At 36.2% G+C, this 18,683-nt stretch overlaps 1 protein-coding gene and 1 long non-coding RNA gene across 4 annotated transcripts in view; one reads left to right on the plus strand and one right to left on the minus strand.

Moving 5' to 3' along the window:
• Positions 1–4,753: 4,753 nt before the first annotated feature.
• Positions 4,754–9,483, minus strand: LOC141278976 (uncharacterized). Its single transcript, XR_012332537.1, has 3 exons — positions 9,186–9,483; positions 9,061–9,093; positions 4,754–7,999 (listed from the first exon to the last, which is right to left on the minus strand). It is a non-coding gene; the product is annotated as an uncharacterized lncRNA (long non-coding RNA).
• The window catches only part of ZNG1A (Zn regulated GTPase metalloprotein activator 1A), a 48,855-nt gene continuing 39,624 nt past the window's right edge, over positions 9,453–18,683 (plus strand). The window contains exons 1-4 of one of the 3 annotated variants that reach the window (XM_033858144.2): positions 9,455–9,697; positions 13,425–13,511; positions 15,364–15,460; positions 16,592–16,683. In XM_033858144.2, the coding sequence (XP_033714035.1) occupies positions 9,541–9,697; positions 13,425–13,511; positions 15,364–15,460; positions 16,592–16,683 (433 nt within the window). In that variant the 5' untranslated portion in view covers positions 9,455–9,540. Of the gene's footprint in view, positions 9,698–13,424; positions 13,512–15,363; positions 15,461–16,591; positions 16,684–18,683 lie in introns of all 3 variants that reach the window. The other 2 variants (XM_004316838.4, XM_073806183.1) reach the window with 2 other exon arrangements.

An 18,683-nucleotide genomic window follows, 5' to 3' on the forward strand; every position in this document is an offset into this window, starting at 1 on the left:
TAAAAAAAAAAAATCCAACAATTATTGTTCAGGTTTCAACCTAGGATTGCAAACTCAAATACCGAACAGGGTTGGGCAAGGAGCTTAACTGAGGGAAGCAGTCTTGGTAAGTTTGAATAAGGAACTGGTGGGATGTGACAAACTGAAGAGCATGTGCTCTGAACACGTGCTCTGTTCCTCAAGTGGACTGCTGCTGCTTAGCTCTAGCTATGGAAACATGAGCCTTGTATCACAAGATTTAAGGATTTCTCGAGAAAAGCCAAATACGTAAATGTTTACAAATGGAAATGCCCTGATTTTTTAAACATTGCTTAATACCAAAAGAAAACAACTGTGAGCTACATTTGGTTTATATAGTTCAAGCTGGCAGTTCTGAAATGGTGAAGCTTTTTCATACTCACTTGGAGGATGTGGGAAAGACATACTAACCCTGAAATTATATTGCATCGAGTTAGTTAAACTGGCTCTGATGAAAACACTTTTAAACAGCAAAGCAAGGAGTGAAGACCTATAACACTAAGAAACCAAAGCCAAACAAAACAAAACGAAGAAACAAAACCTCCGGACCTTAATATTTTTCCAAGTCACGCTGATGTGATAAAATCAGAATTACTGAACACTTGTAAGATATCAAATGTTGTGCCTTTGACTTAGCATATTCAGAAAGGGAATTTAATTGAGAAGACTTATGAATTAATTGAAGATCTAAAGCATCTGGATCATTCAGCTCCTACTAATATATAGAATTTCCAAAGGCCATTTTTAGTTTGACGTCAGTGAATGATTCATCATTTCTCTTGACTTTCAGGCTGATCAATGTCCCGTGTCAAATATCAAACAATGTGTTAGATTGAAGTTTTCTCATTCGTAAACTATCAATGTCTGCTCCTATGCAGATGAACAGGGTAGAAAGTCAAGCAAATGAATAATGAGAAAAAGATTAGTGTATTGTATAAACAAAGAAGCAAAGCAGATCAATGGTTACCTGGGGCCCAAGGTGGAGAGAAGACGGATTGTAAACAGACACAAAGGAACTTTGGGGGACGATGGAAGCGTTCTAAAACTAGATTGTGGTGATTGTTGTACAACTGGATAAATGTATTAAAACTCTTGAATTGTACACTTAAAATGGGTGAATCTTGTGCTAGGTAAATTATACCCTAAAAAGGCTATAATTAAAAAAAAGAATAATGGATGATAAAATTAGTGGGCTAAAGTACAAGTATGATGAAAAACAAGATATTTACATAGTCTCAAAGTATCTCCCACTAGATAATTATTAACTGCAATGGGGAAAACAGTAACTTTATGGTGGAGAAACATGGCAGACAGTACTTTTAAATGATCAGAGTTAAATGATCACCAGTAAAGGGACGGATGGGTATCACATGCCTTCTGAAGTGATACACAGAGAAGAATATACCATCGGTTTGTGGTACTCCTGCCCAAAATGCATAACCTGAATTTAATCCTGAGGAAGCATATGACAACCCCAAGTTGAGGGACATTCTACAAAATAACTGACAAACACTCTTCAAAACTGTCAAGTTCAGGAATGACAGAGAAATACTCCTGATTAAGGTAGGGCATGTGACAGTTAAGTGCAATGTGAGATCGTATGCTGGATCCCGGTCCAGAAAACAGATGTTAGCGGGCAAACAGAAGACAGCGAGCAACATTTGAATAAGGTCTGTAGATTAGTTAACAGCATTGTGTCAATGTTAATTTCCTGCTTTTGATAACTGTGGTGCGATTGTGTGAGATATTAAAATTAGGGGAAACAGGATGAAGGGTATATGTGGGAATCTCTGTACTATTTTTGTAACTTTTGTAAGTTATTTTGAAGTAGTTTCAAAATGAAAAGTTAAAGGTTAAAGGGATGTTTTACCTTTCAGCTGGGAAAGTGGCAATGGATTGTTAAGAAATTAATGGTGAAGTAGTGACCAGAATTTTACCCATTGCTCAGAAAGCGGTAAGCAGGAAAACAAGGTGAGGTAGAGACATTTTTAAATGAAGTATTAAAACTAAATATTATTATATTAACCATTCTCTTTCCTGCTCTTCCCTTCCCAGTGGAACTGCACTATTCTGTACTTTTCTTTTTCTTCTTAAGAATATATCTTTAAAAAAAAAAAAAGAATATATCTTTTTAGTGACTCTTGTACTAGTGAAAGAAAACTTTTTTTTTTTTCGGTACGCGGGCCTCTCACTGTTGTGGCCTCTCCCGTTGCAGAGCACAGGCTCTGGACGCGCAGGCTCAGCGGCCATGGCTCACGGGCCCAGCTGCCCCGCGGCATGTGGGATCTTCCCAGATCGGGGCACGAACCCGTGTCCCCTGCATTGGCAGGCGGACTCTCAACCACTGCGCCACCAGGGAAGCCCAAAAGAAAACATTTTAAACTAAAAACTTGATTCTGCTTTGCTTAATATTAAAAGAGAAATTATGGGTCACAATGATACTTGATGCAAAACTTGGAAAGGCAGAATCTTATCGACACAAGAGTTTTTAGAATTCAAAGTACTCATCTGGTTACTATTCTGTTCAGTTAAGATAATAAAGTGGATGTTTTGTATTCTGGTGACCACAGAAGCACAATGAACAAGGAAACAAGGAGCACTGGCCAGGTAGGGCAAAGGTCTATGTGTGCGCTATTGCTATTGTGACATATTTATCGTATGTGTGCTTATGAGTATGGTCTTTCTTTTTTAATTTTAAATTAATTTTAATTTTTTATTGAAGTATCATTGATTTACAATGTTGTGTTAGTATCAGATGTATAGTAAAGTGATTCAGTCATATATATATACTTTTTCAGACTCTTTTCCCTTATAGGTTATTACAAAATATTGAGTATAGCTCTCTGTGCTACACAATAAGTCCTTGTTGGTTATCTGTTTTATATATAGTAGTGTGTATATGTTAATCCCTGTTATATTAATTTTTCTCTTCAATGTTTACTGAAAAAGAGCAGGTAGCTCTCCAAGTGAGTCAATTGTTAGCTTCAAAGTTTTTATTTAATCTCCTAGGAATGTCACCTTCAACTTTAAAGCATGTAATGACCATAAAGCTTATAAACATGTTTGTTAAAGGAAATCATAATTGGTTATTTAATCTATAGAATACAAGTGTTATGGGAGATTAAATTTGTTCAATTAAGCTGTACATGAATTTACCACACCTGTGATCAGAAACAAATCCATCGTGTATAGTATAGATTCTCTTGTTACTCAGAAAGCTTCATTCAGACTCTTCTTTCTGTCTTTTTCTTGGGGGCTGTCCAAAACAAAGATGCTTCTAGCAGTTTCATATGTAAATACAACGCAAAGCTTTACCATAGTATTCCAATGGATGTGCCAAATTTATTTAGCTACTCCCCTACAGGTGGATAGTTAGGATTTTTCCAACATTTCACCTACAACACACCTACTATATATGTCATAAATGTCTACATATGTATATATGTAGGACAAATTTCTAGCCATAGAATTCCTAGGTAAAAAGGCATATAAAATTAAGAGTTTGATAGCTATTTAAAATTTTGCCTTCCATAAAAAGGTTGTTGATATATCTCTTATTTATTTAAAAATGTTTAGTATTTGTGTTAAAAATTATAGATGCCTTTTGTCTTTTGTAACCAGTAATATGATACAAAGATGTATTAAAAAATAAAATATAACCATTTCTCCTCTTCCCCCATTGCCCCTGTCTATTAGTACAGTGATGTGTATCCTTTCAAACATACTGCATGAATGTCATCATACACACACCTGTAAATAAGTACAATCTCATATATACATGCACTGTCTGAATGTTTTCTAATTAGAATACATTCAGGTGTTATTTATATTATTTTAAAGACAAACAAGTAAAACCTTCTATTGGTTAGAGTTCGTTTCAGTAGCATGAACAGAAATTTAAACAGCACGAAAATTCATTTTCCTCTCCTGCAGCTCCACGCCAGGGTGTGGGCTGCTTCCAGATCTCTGCTCCCACATCTCTGGGGTGTGGCTCCCATTCTTAGTAACCAAGAATCGCTCCAGCCATCACTTCTGTATCCCAGGCAGCAAGAGAAAGAAGAAATGAAGGACACTAGGTTCTACAAAACTGCCACACACCACTTCTCATCCAGTCCATGAGCCAGAACTTCATCACATGACCATTCTTAGTTGCAAGGTAGACTAGGAAGGGTAACCTTTATCCTAAGAGGCCATGTACCTAGCTTAAAATTCAGGGGGTCTGCTATTATTAAAGAAGAGGGGGGTGTACCTAACATACAGTACCTAATTCAGGAAATTTCAAATTATTATGCACATAACTTTGGAAGGACCACTAAAATAAAGGTAGCTTGCAGAAGGAGTAAGGGTGCTGATGCGAAGGAAGTTCCCATAGAAAGATTATGTGATAGAGACAGAGATACGGAAGTGGCTGCGTGGCTTGAAAATATTTGCTGCTATGTATTTGGAGCAGCCTACAATGAGACTCAAGGGCAGAACAAAAACATTAAAATAATAAGAGGAAAGTAAGTAAGTCAATCTGAAGAAAGTTCATGAATCTTCCTCCATAAGTGAAGTCGTAATGCCTAATTGAGAGACAGAGCTATGGGACTCCAAAGACACTGGTCTTGAAACCAGGAAGCCCTGGCTTTGCTGATAGCACAATATTTCAGTTAAGTGCAATTGAACAGTCTTTGAGGAAATTTGGAGGATTAGTAAGAGGAAGGAAGAATGGAGATCTTTCACTTTTGTTTCTGTGTCTTTTATTTACATTTAAGCAATCATGAGCAGGTGCCTATGGATTTTGGCATACACTTCTTTAAAACCATAGAAGTTAGAAAGTGAAACGTAAATAAAGCCACAAATGTCACTTCTAAATTTCTATCGACAGTAGAAGAGGATATTATTTAGACCGTCTCCTAAACCATTACAATATAAATCATTGCACAACATTTTTCTAGTTTTGCTCGACACCCACTCTTTGCCTGACAGTATATTTTAGAGAGAATAGTGCACCACTCAAGTTGGCCAGCCTGCAGGCTTTGAATGGTGCTTTTCTTTTTTTTAAAGATTTTGTGGGAAGCTGATTTAAAAGTGACTGGACTGTAAACTAAGCCTTATAAGTAGCGTAGTTTAACAGCCTAAGATAATGAATTCAAATAATATTACTGACAGCCTTAAATGAAAGTCACACTCCTTAAAAACACAGAAATGTACTTATTTCACCTGCCAGTCACCTTCAATATTTTGGGGAAGGAATATTATTTCATGTGCATAAAATGGTTTTATATCTTAACAGAGGACTATATGATACTTGAATATTGTTATTCTGTCTTAACTAAGGCAGTTACAAGAATAAAAACCACTGGCCTCTGGCCTTTCAGAGATATTCCCACTAAGTTCATGTGCATCTAATGAAAAATAGCAAATAAATCAATAAATATTAGCATTTAAGAAATATTTATTTATTTACCAACCACAGCTAGATAAGAGGAACTGGGTTAATTTTGAAACCCTCAGTTTCCTTTTCTCTAAGCCAATAGTTATTGCTGATCACTGATGTGTTGTTCTTTCCTTTGCAGGAAGTTGCAAAATTGAGAGAAAAAAACAATACCAAGTTGGCATTATTTTTAGCTTTCCTCTGATTTGGATGTAGCTACAGTCCTTACTTTTTCTCGTGGCAACTATCATAATTATTCAAAGGAGAAAAATGAGGCAAAAGGGAGGAGCAGGGAATTATGCCAAAGGACATATGGCAGGGTTATTGCCACAAAGCTGAGCTGCTGGAATCCAGCTCTGCGCCAACAGAGGGCTCTTACCACAATGCAAAGAGTCAGGTGCTCTTTAAATTGGGTATCAGTGTCCTTGGAGAAATAGTTTAGACTTCTCAGTTTCAGACCTACCTTCCTCTGAATATTAGTATGGTAGTATACTATGGTACCTAACCCTTTGAGGATGGGGAGTGGTTGCCATGGTGAATGATTTACAAACTGAGTTTAAAATAGCAAGGGTGATCTGTTTTTGCAAAATTCAGCTTAACAAGGCAGTGCATGTTAGATCAGTAGTTGGCCAACTATGGCTTGCTGCTTCTTTCTGTACAGCCTGCAAGCTCAGAATGATTTTTATATTTTTTGTAGGTTGAAAAAAATTAAAAGAATAATATTTCATGACATGAAAATTATATGAAGCTCAAATTTCAAAACGTGTGGACATTTGTTTTCTCTCTTATGAGTACCTACATAAAATCCTTGAATTTTCTTGTTGACTAAAGTACTTACTGCCTGGCCCTTTACAGAAAAAGTTTGCAGATCTCTGGTTTAGAAGAGCATGGGACTTAGTGTCAGGAAGATCTGCATTGAGCTGCAGGGCTGAATTTACTGAATGTACAACTTTGAGCAAGATATCTAACTTTTCTAAGCCTCAGTTTCCTTGCTTATAAATGGGTATACAAATAACATTTATCTTGCAGAGTTAAATGAGATAATGCATTTAATATGTTTAACATAATGCCTATCACTTAGTAAGGGATCCACACATTATTATTATTGTTATCATTTTACCCTAAAGCAACTGTGATTAAATAAAACGCAAAAATGAGGACATTTTAAAGTTACATTGGAATAGATTGTAATAGATTGCAGACATTGTGATAGATTCTATAATATTATACTTAGGACATTTAAAAACTTACTTTAAAAGGCATTTTGGATTAAATAAAAACAACAACAACAACAACGTCTCACTCAGAATAGAATGGATAAAATTGGTGTCCTGTGTTAAGATAGAAGTAAAAACAGTCATACTCAGACATGCTGAAAAGCGGAGATTGAAAGCCATATAACTAAATAAATCAAATCCCTCACCTCTTCAGACACATGCTTCCTAAATTCTGTCCAGTAACTAGAGTCAGAAAAGAAAATGGTAGAACTCCATAGAATTCATGGATAGACATCTTGCTGAAGAATACTATGGAAAAAGACTAAAGGAAAAATTTTAAGCTCTAATCTTTATACTCATACCTAGGTATGTCTCAATTGGGAAATTACCACAAATGATAACTCTACTCAGAAGGCCAGAACTTGAAACTGCTGGAGGCAAGACCTGAAGGCAGTGCTTCTATGCAAATGCACACTGTCACCACCACATTTTGATGCACAGAGGACACTCTTTTATTTTATTTTTTTCAAATTTTTATTTATTTATTTATCTTAGTTCCCTGATTAGGGATTGAACCTGGGACCCCTGCAGTGGAAGCTTGGAGTCTTAACCACTGGACCACCAGGGAACTCCTGGGAGGCTTTTTTAAATAGCAGCTCTTTTGGGATAAAATTCACATACCGTACAATACACCTATTTAAAGTGTACAATTGAGTGGTTTTTAGTGTGTTCAGAGAGTTGTGCTACCATGACCAACAGTCAGTTTTAGAACATTTTCGTCAGCCCCCAAATGTACCCATTTACAGTCACTGTCTTCAGTCCCCTAGTCCCTGATAATAAATAATCTACTTTGTTTCTATAGATCGGCCTATTCTGGACATTTCATGTAAATGGAATCATACAATATGTGGTGTTCTGTGAATGCCTTCTTTCACTCAGCATAATGCTTTTGAGGTTCATTCATCTTGTAGCAGGTATCAGTACTCTATTTCTGTTTATTGTGAGATACTTTTCCATTATACCATATTTTGTTCATCCATTCATCAGCTGATGGACATTTGGGGTGCCTTTAACTTTTGACCACTGTATAAAACTCTTCTTGCTCCTGACTGAGGCTACACACTGTTACAGCAGTACTTGTCCATCCTCTTGACTGAGCCGCTAAAGGGCACACGTTGTTCCTGGTGAGAGATAAGAGATGTTAGTATAATGTTCAGCCAGGGTCATGTAAGGGAATCTGCAAGAACTTGCCTGAGAAATATGTAAGAGAAGGAAGTCACAGCTGTAACAGCTTCTGTTCAGGCAGTAATGCTGAAGCGTCACTCAATGCTGTTCATAAGAGCAAAACCTGAAAATGATTGACAGGAAATGGATAAATAAGTTGCTGCAGAGTCATATAACGATATAATACAACAGTGGAGTTGGAAAATTAGCTAACCCTAGGAGATTATATATTGTACGATACTCCTTTTATGAAATTCAAAGACAAGCAAAATTAAACATCATATTGTCTAAGTACATATATAAGTGATAGAACTAAAAAGAAAAGAGGAAGTAAGTCACCTATGATCAACCACTATAAGAGTGCTTACTATCTCAGAGGAGAGGCAGAGGGTTGGAATAGGAGACAGCCACATGAATAGGTGTAACTTATTGGTAATGTTCTTGGGTTAGAGGTGAGGTCAAAGGAGTTCATTGTAAATATACATAAATATATATATGTAAATATAAAGGAGAACTACCGTAGACTAAAAAAAGTGCACAAACTAAAAGTTGAGAATTATGTTTTATTCATGAGGAATTAAGCCTGGGAGCAGCCTCTCAGACAGCTCTAAGGGACTGTTCCAAAGATGTAAGGGAGGAGCCAGGATCTAGGAGTTTTTGCAAAACAAACAAAAAAACAAACAAAAAACCCAAAAAACCCAAACCAGGTAGTTAGAACGTCAAAAGATTACTGTTAATTAAAGAAAACCAGACATCTCAAGTTAATGAATTTAGTGCTCTTCTCTGTATGGGAAGATGAAAGAGTCTGGGCTTAAGGAAATCATTCCTTTGATATGCACCTTAACTATCTAGGACCCATATCCTGTTCTCCATCCTGAGTCCCCTCAGGGTGCACTGTTGGTTTGGCTGCAGAGGCTAATGGCTTGATGGCTGCAACAGCCTTTGTTTACTGATATGGCAGGTGACATTCTTTGTCCAGACTATCCATGGATTATTGATGAGAGTGTCATGCACTAAAGAATATAATAAATGAACTCAGGGTACCTGAGTCCAAATAAAAAATTGAGAAGACAAAATAAATAAAAATAATGCATGTACGTAGTAAAAATTTGGATATACATGTAAAATCTGCAATTATAAAAAAGAAAAAAGTTTCACTAGTTCAGGCAGAAAAATTACAATTACCTTTGCAGTGTTAACAGCTTCCCATTCTTTCTCCTATTAATTAAAAAAAATTTTTAATGATACTAAGAAATGTCAAGTTGATAAAGCCTATTCCTCATGAGAGCTGTTTAGGACAGGCTACTCACTCCAGGTTCCAACCACCCGGGACTCAACTCTACCATCAACCAGCCATTAGCTTTTAAGGACAAAGGCGCACACAGAGACGACGTAAGGTCTGGGCTCAACAAGTCCGCCTCGCTCGGGTCCGGTTCAGAGAACACGCCCCAGGGACTTGCCCAGTTCCCCTGGGGGCGTGTCTAAGCGGGGAGGCGGTCCTCAGCCGGAGACCAGGTGATAACCGTGGGCGGCATCAGGAGGCGCCACGCGTCGCGGCATGATGACGTCAAGCACGCGCCGCGCGCTTACCATGCGCAGCTGCGGGCCGGCGTCTTGATTCCAGGTGTTTCTCTTACGTAGAGGTGTGCTGTGCTGTTTGCCAGGATGTTTCATGGTATTGGCTCTGCGGATGGGGAAGAGGAGCAGGCGGAGGAGGATTGTCCTGAATTGGTCCCCATTAAGACGAAGCAAAGAGAGGAGAAGGAGGAAACGTCTGGTCCCGGCGCTAAGATCCCAGTCACAATTATCACCGGGTATTTAGGTAACTAACAGTCCCGGTCAGAAAATGCAGTGAACGCTGTTGTCCTGTGAGTTTGAGGCTGACGGTGCCTGTTCTCCTTAGGCATCGGGGCCTTCTGGCCGACAGCAAATGTCTCTGAGGTAGGGGCTGGGTCAGTTGCTCTCCGACTGGGTTGCTTTTCGTCTCAGAGGTTATGCTCAGACCTCTCTAAGTTAGGGTCACATTTATCAAGTGAGATTGAAAATTAGCCTCGCCTCGCATTTTTGAAACCAGTTCTGGCTTTGCAGTGTGAAGCACGGACCCGCCCCTCATTATGCATGTGACCTCTAACAAGTTACCTTGTATTTCTAAAGTTCACCTGCCTCACTTGAAAACGGAAATAGTTCCAGTCACCTGTCTGACTTTGCTTCTCTCTTCTGCTTAGTGGGGCAAGAAATACCTACCGTATAACTCTGTTCCATTTAAAGTGTGACCTTTCTGAAAATGCCCGACACCGGAGGACCATTCCTCAGTATATTTCTCTTCCTCACGAACCAGTCTCTTCCAGCCTTTCGTGTAAAGTACTTCTATCTCAAACATTTTTTTTTGAGGTCTATTTGTAAAGTACTGTAGGAGAAAGAGTAAGAATAAAATTACTGTGCCCTCAAAGGCTATATTTCTCAAAGTGAGGACTTTCAGGAGTTCATGGGATCACTTGAATTCATAGCTTTATAAACATAGTACAATTTCCTGAAGGACAGTTTATGCCCTTACACTAGAGGTACTTTACTGGAAAAGTTTGAGAAGTATTATTTTAAAACTTTACAGTTAACTAGAAGGGCTAGAATAAATACCATATTAAAAGTGTGAAAAAAGTTAAGAAATGTAGATAAAGTGAAACGATCTGGGGAAAACAGTACCACTTCTAGATGCTGCTGGAGACAAGTACAAACTTGGTGCACCTGAGGGCCTTTTATATAAAAATAGGAATTAAATCACTGGCATTTCTCTTTTGTTGCTTTGTAGACTAAGTTTATTTTCATTTTTACTCAGGATTAATTTTATAAAGGAGTTTATTTATTAATAAAGGAATTTCCCACTGTTATTCAGAGGCTGCTCTACTGTGAAGTTGAGCAAATTTCTTTTCTGAAACAGTATAGTTTAGACTTGCCCTCCTGTCTTTCCCCATTTTGCTCACTGGTAGATCAGAAGAGCATTGGAGATAATGGTCTGAAGCTTAGGAGGGAGGACTAATGCCAGCAACTTTGTTACTGAATCTAGGGGATAGTTTCCTTACTTATTCTTGACCATTTTCTCTTTCTTGAACTCTTGTTGCCTTGGTTTCCATCACATTTTTCATCAGATTTTCCACCTGCTTCTCTGGCTTCTCCTTTAAAGTTTATTTTTTTCCCTCTCTGTCCATCCTTTTAACTTCATACCCAGCTGGTTTCTATTTTGATGTCCCACAGACATGTCAAACTCAGCATGTCTAAAACTTCATGTTACCATCCCATCATGAATGATGGTTGCTTCTGTGAGCCCAACCATCTGCAATATTCTAAAAGCTTCCTAACTGGTCTTGAGTCATGCTGCCCTTTAATATATTCTCTGTATTTGAGCCTTAATGATCTTTATGAATGTCAATCGATTTTGTCACACCCTTCAGTGGTTTCTATTTGGGTTAAAGTTCAAATTCCTTAACATGAATTACAAGAGCTTTACAATCTGGTTCTTGACCACCTCTTTAGCCTGCGAAACTGTGGCCCAGCCACACTGAACGACTTTTACTTCTACAATGTGCCAAGTGTCTTGGCTCCAGGAATACTTTCTTCTGTTAGTCCTCTGGCTAGATGTCCCTCTTAGGTGCTCCCTGACATCTTGTATATCTATTGAATGTGTCATCCCATGACATAATTGCTTCTTTATTGCTCTGAATTCCCCTCCTTCTCCCACTTCCTTTAATGTTTCTAAGCTTCCTGAGGGTAGAGAGAGTTTGTCTGTGTCTTGTGCACTTTTCACCAAGGCTCAGTGTAAAATCTGGTCCATAGGAGACTTTTGAGTGACGGAACTGTGTTTTAACGTCTTTTGCTTCATAATATGGTTAATTATGAAGCCCTAGTAATTCTGTTAGGTCTCCTACATCCACCCCTTCCTTTCCATTTTCACTGCCACTGCTTAGTGCAGCACTCATGCTCAGGGCACCTGTCTCACACTTGGACTGGTTTTAAGAATTTTCTCATTGCCCTGTGTGCTTAAGGTCTGTCCCTTCCATTCTAAATGTCAAACTTTAGTGATACTGAGCTTCCTAAAGCCCGCTAAATACAAGCCTTCTATCCCTTTGATAGCTTTATACGAATGTGACCCAAAAAAGTTGAAGATATTAATACCCTATTACTCAGTAAATCCCTCCTAGTTATACCCTAGAAATCTTGTAAATGTACTTCGGAAGATGTGTACAAGCTTACCTGTAAAAGTTCTTAGCAGCATTATTTGTAATAGCAAAACACTAGAAACAACCCAAATGCGCACCAGCAGAAAAATAGGTAAATAAATGACATATTTATACAGTTGAACTGCACTAGTATGTGTATGCAGTTAGGTTTTTTTTTGTTTGTTTGTTTTCCCCTCCATGGACTTTGGTATGTATGGTTCACAAGACAAGTTTTTTTTCTGCTTGAGCTGAATGTATTAGGTGTAATGTGCCACCTACTGGATAGAGTTAGCATAGCTTTATGAACTTTTCTTTCCTAATACTGATTATTGTGTCTTTTGTTAACATTTCCTAGGTCCATTCTCCATTGTGTGTGTGTGTGTGTGTAATCAATTTTATAGATTGCTTTAAGCATACTAAAAGTAGCTATATAGATATTCTGAATTTGTGTCTGGTTAATGGTGAATGTTAAAATAAAAGAAAGGTCTTTATGTGTAAATTCTGGGGAAGTAAACCATATATTCTTGACTAAGAAACATTGTCATCGTGTGAAGGGATTTAAATATTTTATGTTTTGTAAACTACACAAGTACTTTATTCCTTAGGAGCCCTTACTTCAATAATTCCTTATTTAATAGAAAATTTAGATGCCCTTACATTAATTGTGTAAGTTATATAGAAGGTATATTTTTTTGTCATATGAGGTCAAAGAAATCTATGTGACGCACCTTGTTGGAGTATTTGTAAATATTTATAAAATTTTATGTTAGCATAGAGCATTTTTAATAGTTTTCAAAGGATACTTTGATACTTTAATCTTTTCCTCTAGAATCTTCTTTTACCATTGTTAAATAATATTTGAATAGCATGCAAATTTTAAAGAGTGTTAGGACTCTTTATATCTTTTTAAGACTTTAATTTATTAATTTATTTTGGCTGCATCGGGTCTTAGTTGTGGCATGTGGGATCTTTGTTGAGGCACGCGGGATCTTTCTTTGCGGTGCATGGGCTCTTCATTGCAGCGCTCAGGCTTCTCTCTAGTTGTGGTGTGCGGGTTTTCTCTCTCTGGTTGTGGCGCGCGGACTCCAGGGCACGTGGGCTCTGTAGTTTGCAGCACGCAGGCTCTCTAGTTGAGGCCCGCAAGCTCAGTAGTTGTGGCACTCGGGCTTAGTTGCCCCGCGGCATATGGGTCAGTTCCCTGACCAGGGATCAAACCTGCATCCCCTGCACTGTAAGGCGGATTCTTTACCACTGGACCACCAGGGAAGTCCCTTTATATCTTTTTTTGTGTCTCTAAAATTAGTCTTTGAATTTTGTTATTTGAAACATATTTTATAGGTGCTGGGAAGACAACACTTCTGAACTATATTTTGACAGAGCAACATAGTAAAAGAATAGCAGTGATTTTAAATGAATTCGGGGAAGGTAAGTAAAGTTCAGTAAATGCCATGCTGCAAGAATTTATTGGACAGTTAATTCAACTGGTGAATTGATATTCCATATTTTAAAATGAAAAGGCAAGACATGATAATGTGAACACATTGCTGTAGATAGTTTTGGAAAAATTAGATTCATTTATGTTAAGCTTTATTTTGTATGGATTCGAGATACTGAAATAAGATAATTTCTTTAAAATTTTATTTTGTTTAACTTTAGAATTCATACCAACAGAATTAAATTAGATTTTTGCATAAAATAAATATCTCCAGAAGTAAAAATCTAAGGATATGAAAGAATATCTTTCAGGAAGATTTTTGTACCAACTAGGAAGGTCCTTTTGTACTGACTGTATTGTATAATTGCAATTTTTGAAATATATTTGAAAATGCTTCAGGCTTATAAGTTTATCTTGTTGAACGTTTATTATTCTGCAAAACAGTTAAAACAGAAGATTTAAAAAATAAGTTAAACATGTGATCTCCATCCTCAAGCAACTTCCTTTATCTGTGAAAATGTGTATATTTTACATTCCAGTTTTTTTGTATTTAATATTGAACTGTGTTTAAAAAAAATGTATACAGCAGTGTTAGACACAATTCTCTGATTTCTTTTATAAGCTTTTCTTCTCAAGTGTGAATTTTAATAAATCTCATGTTTAGCCAAAAAATATAACTTCAGTTAGGGTATTTCTTAAATTATACTTTTTTTTCAGTTACAAATTGGTAAAGGAGCTAGGATTATTAACAGGATGGGAGGCCTGTTAGTTGAACTTTATTTCTAGTTTTAGCAAACTGAAGATAGTTTCAGTAAACTAAAGAGTCTTGTTAGACAAAAATAAAAATCCTAAGATTTTTTAATCATAGTTTTTAATTCTAACTTCTTATTAACTGATCTTCTGTTGGACACTGATTACATTTATTATTATTTCTTACTATCTTTCTTCACTCTTTCTGGACCTTTTTCGCAACTTTGTCCTTTACAGCATTTGTAATACTTTCCTTTTCATTTTATTAATGTTCTCTACACCCTGAAATATGTAGCAGCCCCTTTCAAAACTCTTTATCATTGCCTAACTGAAGTATAAACAAAAAATATATGTAAGTGAAAAATGATTCAGGTTTTTGTTGTTGTTGTTGGTCATTTGCTTTACTGGATATTTAGAACTCTTTCCTGGCTTGGGTATGTTTCTTTACTGGAGGAAAAGTAAGACTTTTAAATAATTCTTATTTGATAACAAGCATCTCAGGCTCTCAAATATATTTTATCCTTTCTCAAGTAAGCATTGCTAGGAAACGTATGTGTATTTGATTAAAATTTAATTTTTAAGTGAGCACATTGGTACCCTGGCCAAACAAAACTTCCTCAAAATGAACTAAGGGTATAACTCATATGGGGAATACTGAACAGTCTGTCTAGTAGACACAGAAACAATTTAGAGGAAGAATGAAAAGAAAACATAGGTAAGAGATTGAAGGGCATATAAAAACCAATATATAAACATACTGGTCTATCTAGAGAGTTGGCCAGGGACAAGAAAGAACGCCTTTAAAATAGCTACTTTATTAGGAAATGGGAGCAGGCTAGTAAGAGGCCTAAAGACGAAGTAGATTTTACATTTGCCTCTTTAGGGGTTTAAATTCTCTAAAAGAAAGAAAAGCTAAAATAATCTAGAGTAGTATAGTTTAAAATATTGAGGCAGCCTGAATAGAATGAAAGAATAAAAGTTACGAAGTGTATTGTCTGCTTTGAAATCTGCTCCATTATTGAGTATACTCATCTTTGTTTTTGGTTGACTAGTGGACATAATCTAAAGAGTGCTTCTTGTTAATCATTCTAGGAAGTGCGTTGGAGAAATCCTTAGCTGTCAGCCAAGGTGGAGAACTCTATGAAGAATGGCTGGAACTTAGAAACGGTTGCCTCTGCTGTTCCGTAAAGTGAGGAATGTTTTTACTGTGTGCTTGTTGGCTTCTGGAAATGTTTGTTGGTTATATTTCTAGCTTTGATTTCCTTATGTGAATTAACTGAATCTACATAATCTTCTTCACTGTATTTTCAAGTAAACGACTTATTAGTATGCATTTTCTTAAAGCATTTCTTGATGCCTTGTTTTTCTATCTGCTCTAATGCTGTGGTCCTTTTATTGAGTTTTTGTTGTTGTTTTTGATGTCAGGTTTTAATTAATAATCCCTGTGATGAATGAAAGTCTCATTTAATGTGTAAAAAATGATTATTCTGAATTTAATAAGTCATTGGTCTTATTTCCAAGAATTCAACCTCTAAAAACAAAAATAAATGACCATGAAAAAAGAGAAAAACCTCACATCCTGTTCCACCAGTTATAGTTGTTTCCAAGGACAGTGTTTTATTCACCAATATAGCAGCTCTTAGAAAAGGAGTGACACATAGTAGTCACTCAAATGTTGAGCAAATTAGGAAAATTAATACCCATATGGTTGATTTTGTATATTCTAGTGAATTAAATTTCTTCTACATCATTTACTATCTTAGGTGTTTGAGTCAAGTGTATTAACAAGGCTAAAACTTAACAGATTTTCTTAGACAATTAAAATTAAATATTTTCTTGCACTTTTGATATTATTAAGAAAAAAAGGAAATTAAAGCCTGCTACTCTAATTCAGAACAGAATTGAAAGGTATTTAATTATAGTGTCCCTTTAGCTGTTATATTAAGCTACTGTAACTCCTAAATTTTGTCATTTTCTGTATGGATTTTTTTCTTTCGTAAAGCTATAAAAATAACAGGTTCTGACTTACTTTAGTCAGGTATATTAAAATTCCCTCTGCTTTTAATTTTAATAAAATTAAAGTATTAACTCATCAAGTATCTGACTTCTTGTTACCTGTCAGCATATATGCATCCATTTCCCTCCCCTCCCCCAAACTGGTAAATACTGGATGGACATGTTAGAAGCTTGGGACTGAGGTAAATTTCCACATGCCTTAGAGATCTTTATCCCTGGTTGCTAAATATATTTTTAAATGTTTGTGATGATTACTTTAAAATATTCAGGCAATCAATGTATATCATGTTTTGGCATTCTCCAGGGACAGTGGCCTTAAAGCTATTGAGAATTTGATGCAGAAGAAAGGGAAATTTGATTACATACTGTTAGAGACCACTGGATTAGCAGATCCTGGTAAGAAATGTCATTATTAATAACCAGAATATAGTTCTTAAACATTTAAAAATAAATGGACTAGAGGAATATCTAAAATGAGTATTAAAGCTTTACTCTAGATTAAAAATTTGTTAATTTTGCTTTAAAGGAGAATAAATACTGAGTTGTCATGTTTCTTTGGCAGATGAATGATGATCAAAGTGTTTGGTAATTTTAACATGCTAATAAAATTTGAAGTTCTATCGATTAATTTAGGGTTATTGGCATGAACAAAAGTTGTTAAAAATATTAGGAAAATCTAATAAAATGTAGGGAAAAAGGAGACATTCTACCTCTAGTATATATTTGGTTGGTTCTGCTCTACAGAGATCTTAATTCTGATTGCTTTTTTTTTTTTTTCTGTACGTGGGCCTCTCACTGTTGTGGCCTCTCCCGTTGCAGAGCACAGGCTCTGGACACACAGGCTCAGTGGCCATGGCTTACGGGCCCAGCCGCTCCGCGGCATGTGGGATCTTCCCAGACCGGGGCACGAACCCGTGTCCCCTGCATTGGCAGGCGGACTCTCAACCACTGCACCACCAGGGAAGCCCCTGATTGCTTTTTAATCCAGTTTTCATAGAGGGTCATTTAGAGATATCTAAGGACTTTTGGAGTTAAATCCCAGAAATACTTATTCCCTTTAAATTAATTGTTAGCATTTTGTTTTTCTACTATTAAACTTGAAATAATTTTATTTGTAAATATTGTCATAAGGTAGAGAGTTAAATCAAGCTTTTTTTTTCTGGTGTGCAATTAATAATGGTTATGAAATTTTTACCTCTGAATGGAATTACATCCAAACTTCCCTGTTGAAAGCTATACAAAGTCTACCTGTTTCTAACAATGGGTTTCTGTTCCTTAACATCTTTATTCCAAGTATGCAGAACATTTAGTTTTGTAAGGCTGACCCATACCATTATTTGTTTTTTGATCTGGGTCTATGGCATTGCACCATAAAACCGTATTAAAGAACTGTTTGGGAATAATTTATTGAAGGAGTCATAATTGTTTAAAAGAAATATTGGAGTGTACTGAAGGTTCAAATGTAATCAATTGTTACTTTATTTTGAAGTATTATGTAATAACATTGTCCCTATGTTTTCAGATTAGGATTGAGTTAGGCTCTTTTGGTCCTTACAGTAGGCATGAATTTTTCATACATTTTCATACATTTCCAAGAGGTCTGACTGATGATAGGACTTGGACCATTACATTGATGTTAAATATTAATTTAAATCTGGTAAGATGGGAAAGTATATTGTGTGCCTCTTTTTGAAATAGAAAATATCAGTTTCTTTCATTGTAGCCACTGCATAGAGAAAAATTCTTGTAATTTTGAGAGTAGGTGAATTTACTAAAACACAGTGTAGCTTTTCAGAGGAAGTAAAAATTAAATAAAAATCTCAGAGAAAGCTTTTGTACAAAAAGCTTTTGTAGGTATAAACAGTTTGATGTTTCTTCTTTCTTTAGAATAATGATTTTTATTGTTTGGGTAGAAATGAAACATTGATCATTAAAAAAAATTTAAACAGTAACTAAGAAAATACAAAGAAGAAAGTTAAAAAAAATGTTGTCCTATATCTCACTACTGTAAAATACAAGCAGGTAAATTTTATTCCAAGGATTTCTCTGTGCCAGGGCTACTTGCTGTGGTATGTTGAATGACAGCATCAGCCTCAGCTGGTAGCTTGGGAAAAATACAGATTCTTGGGCCTCATCTGAGATCTGTGGAATCAGAATCTCTAAGGGTGGGACCCAGCAATCTGTTTTAATAAGCCCCCCAGGTGATTCTTACACATGCATAAGTTTGGGAAACCCCACTCCATGTGTAAATATGCAGAAGTAATTTTATAAAATAGGATCACATTCTTTGTGCTATTCTAAATAATTATTAATGTAGTTCTACTTGAACCTAAAAGAAGAGAACTTGAAAGAAGTGAAAGAATTGCTGAATGTCAGATAAATGCTTCTTCACTGTA

This window comes from Tursiops truncatus, chromosome 6 (genome assembly GCF_011762595.2).
Source record: "Tursiops truncatus isolate mTurTru1 chromosome 6, mTurTru1.mat.Y, whole genome shotgun sequence".
Classification (NCBI taxonomy): domain Eukaryota; kingdom Metazoa; phylum Chordata; class Mammalia; order Artiodactyla; family Delphinidae; genus Tursiops; species Tursiops truncatus.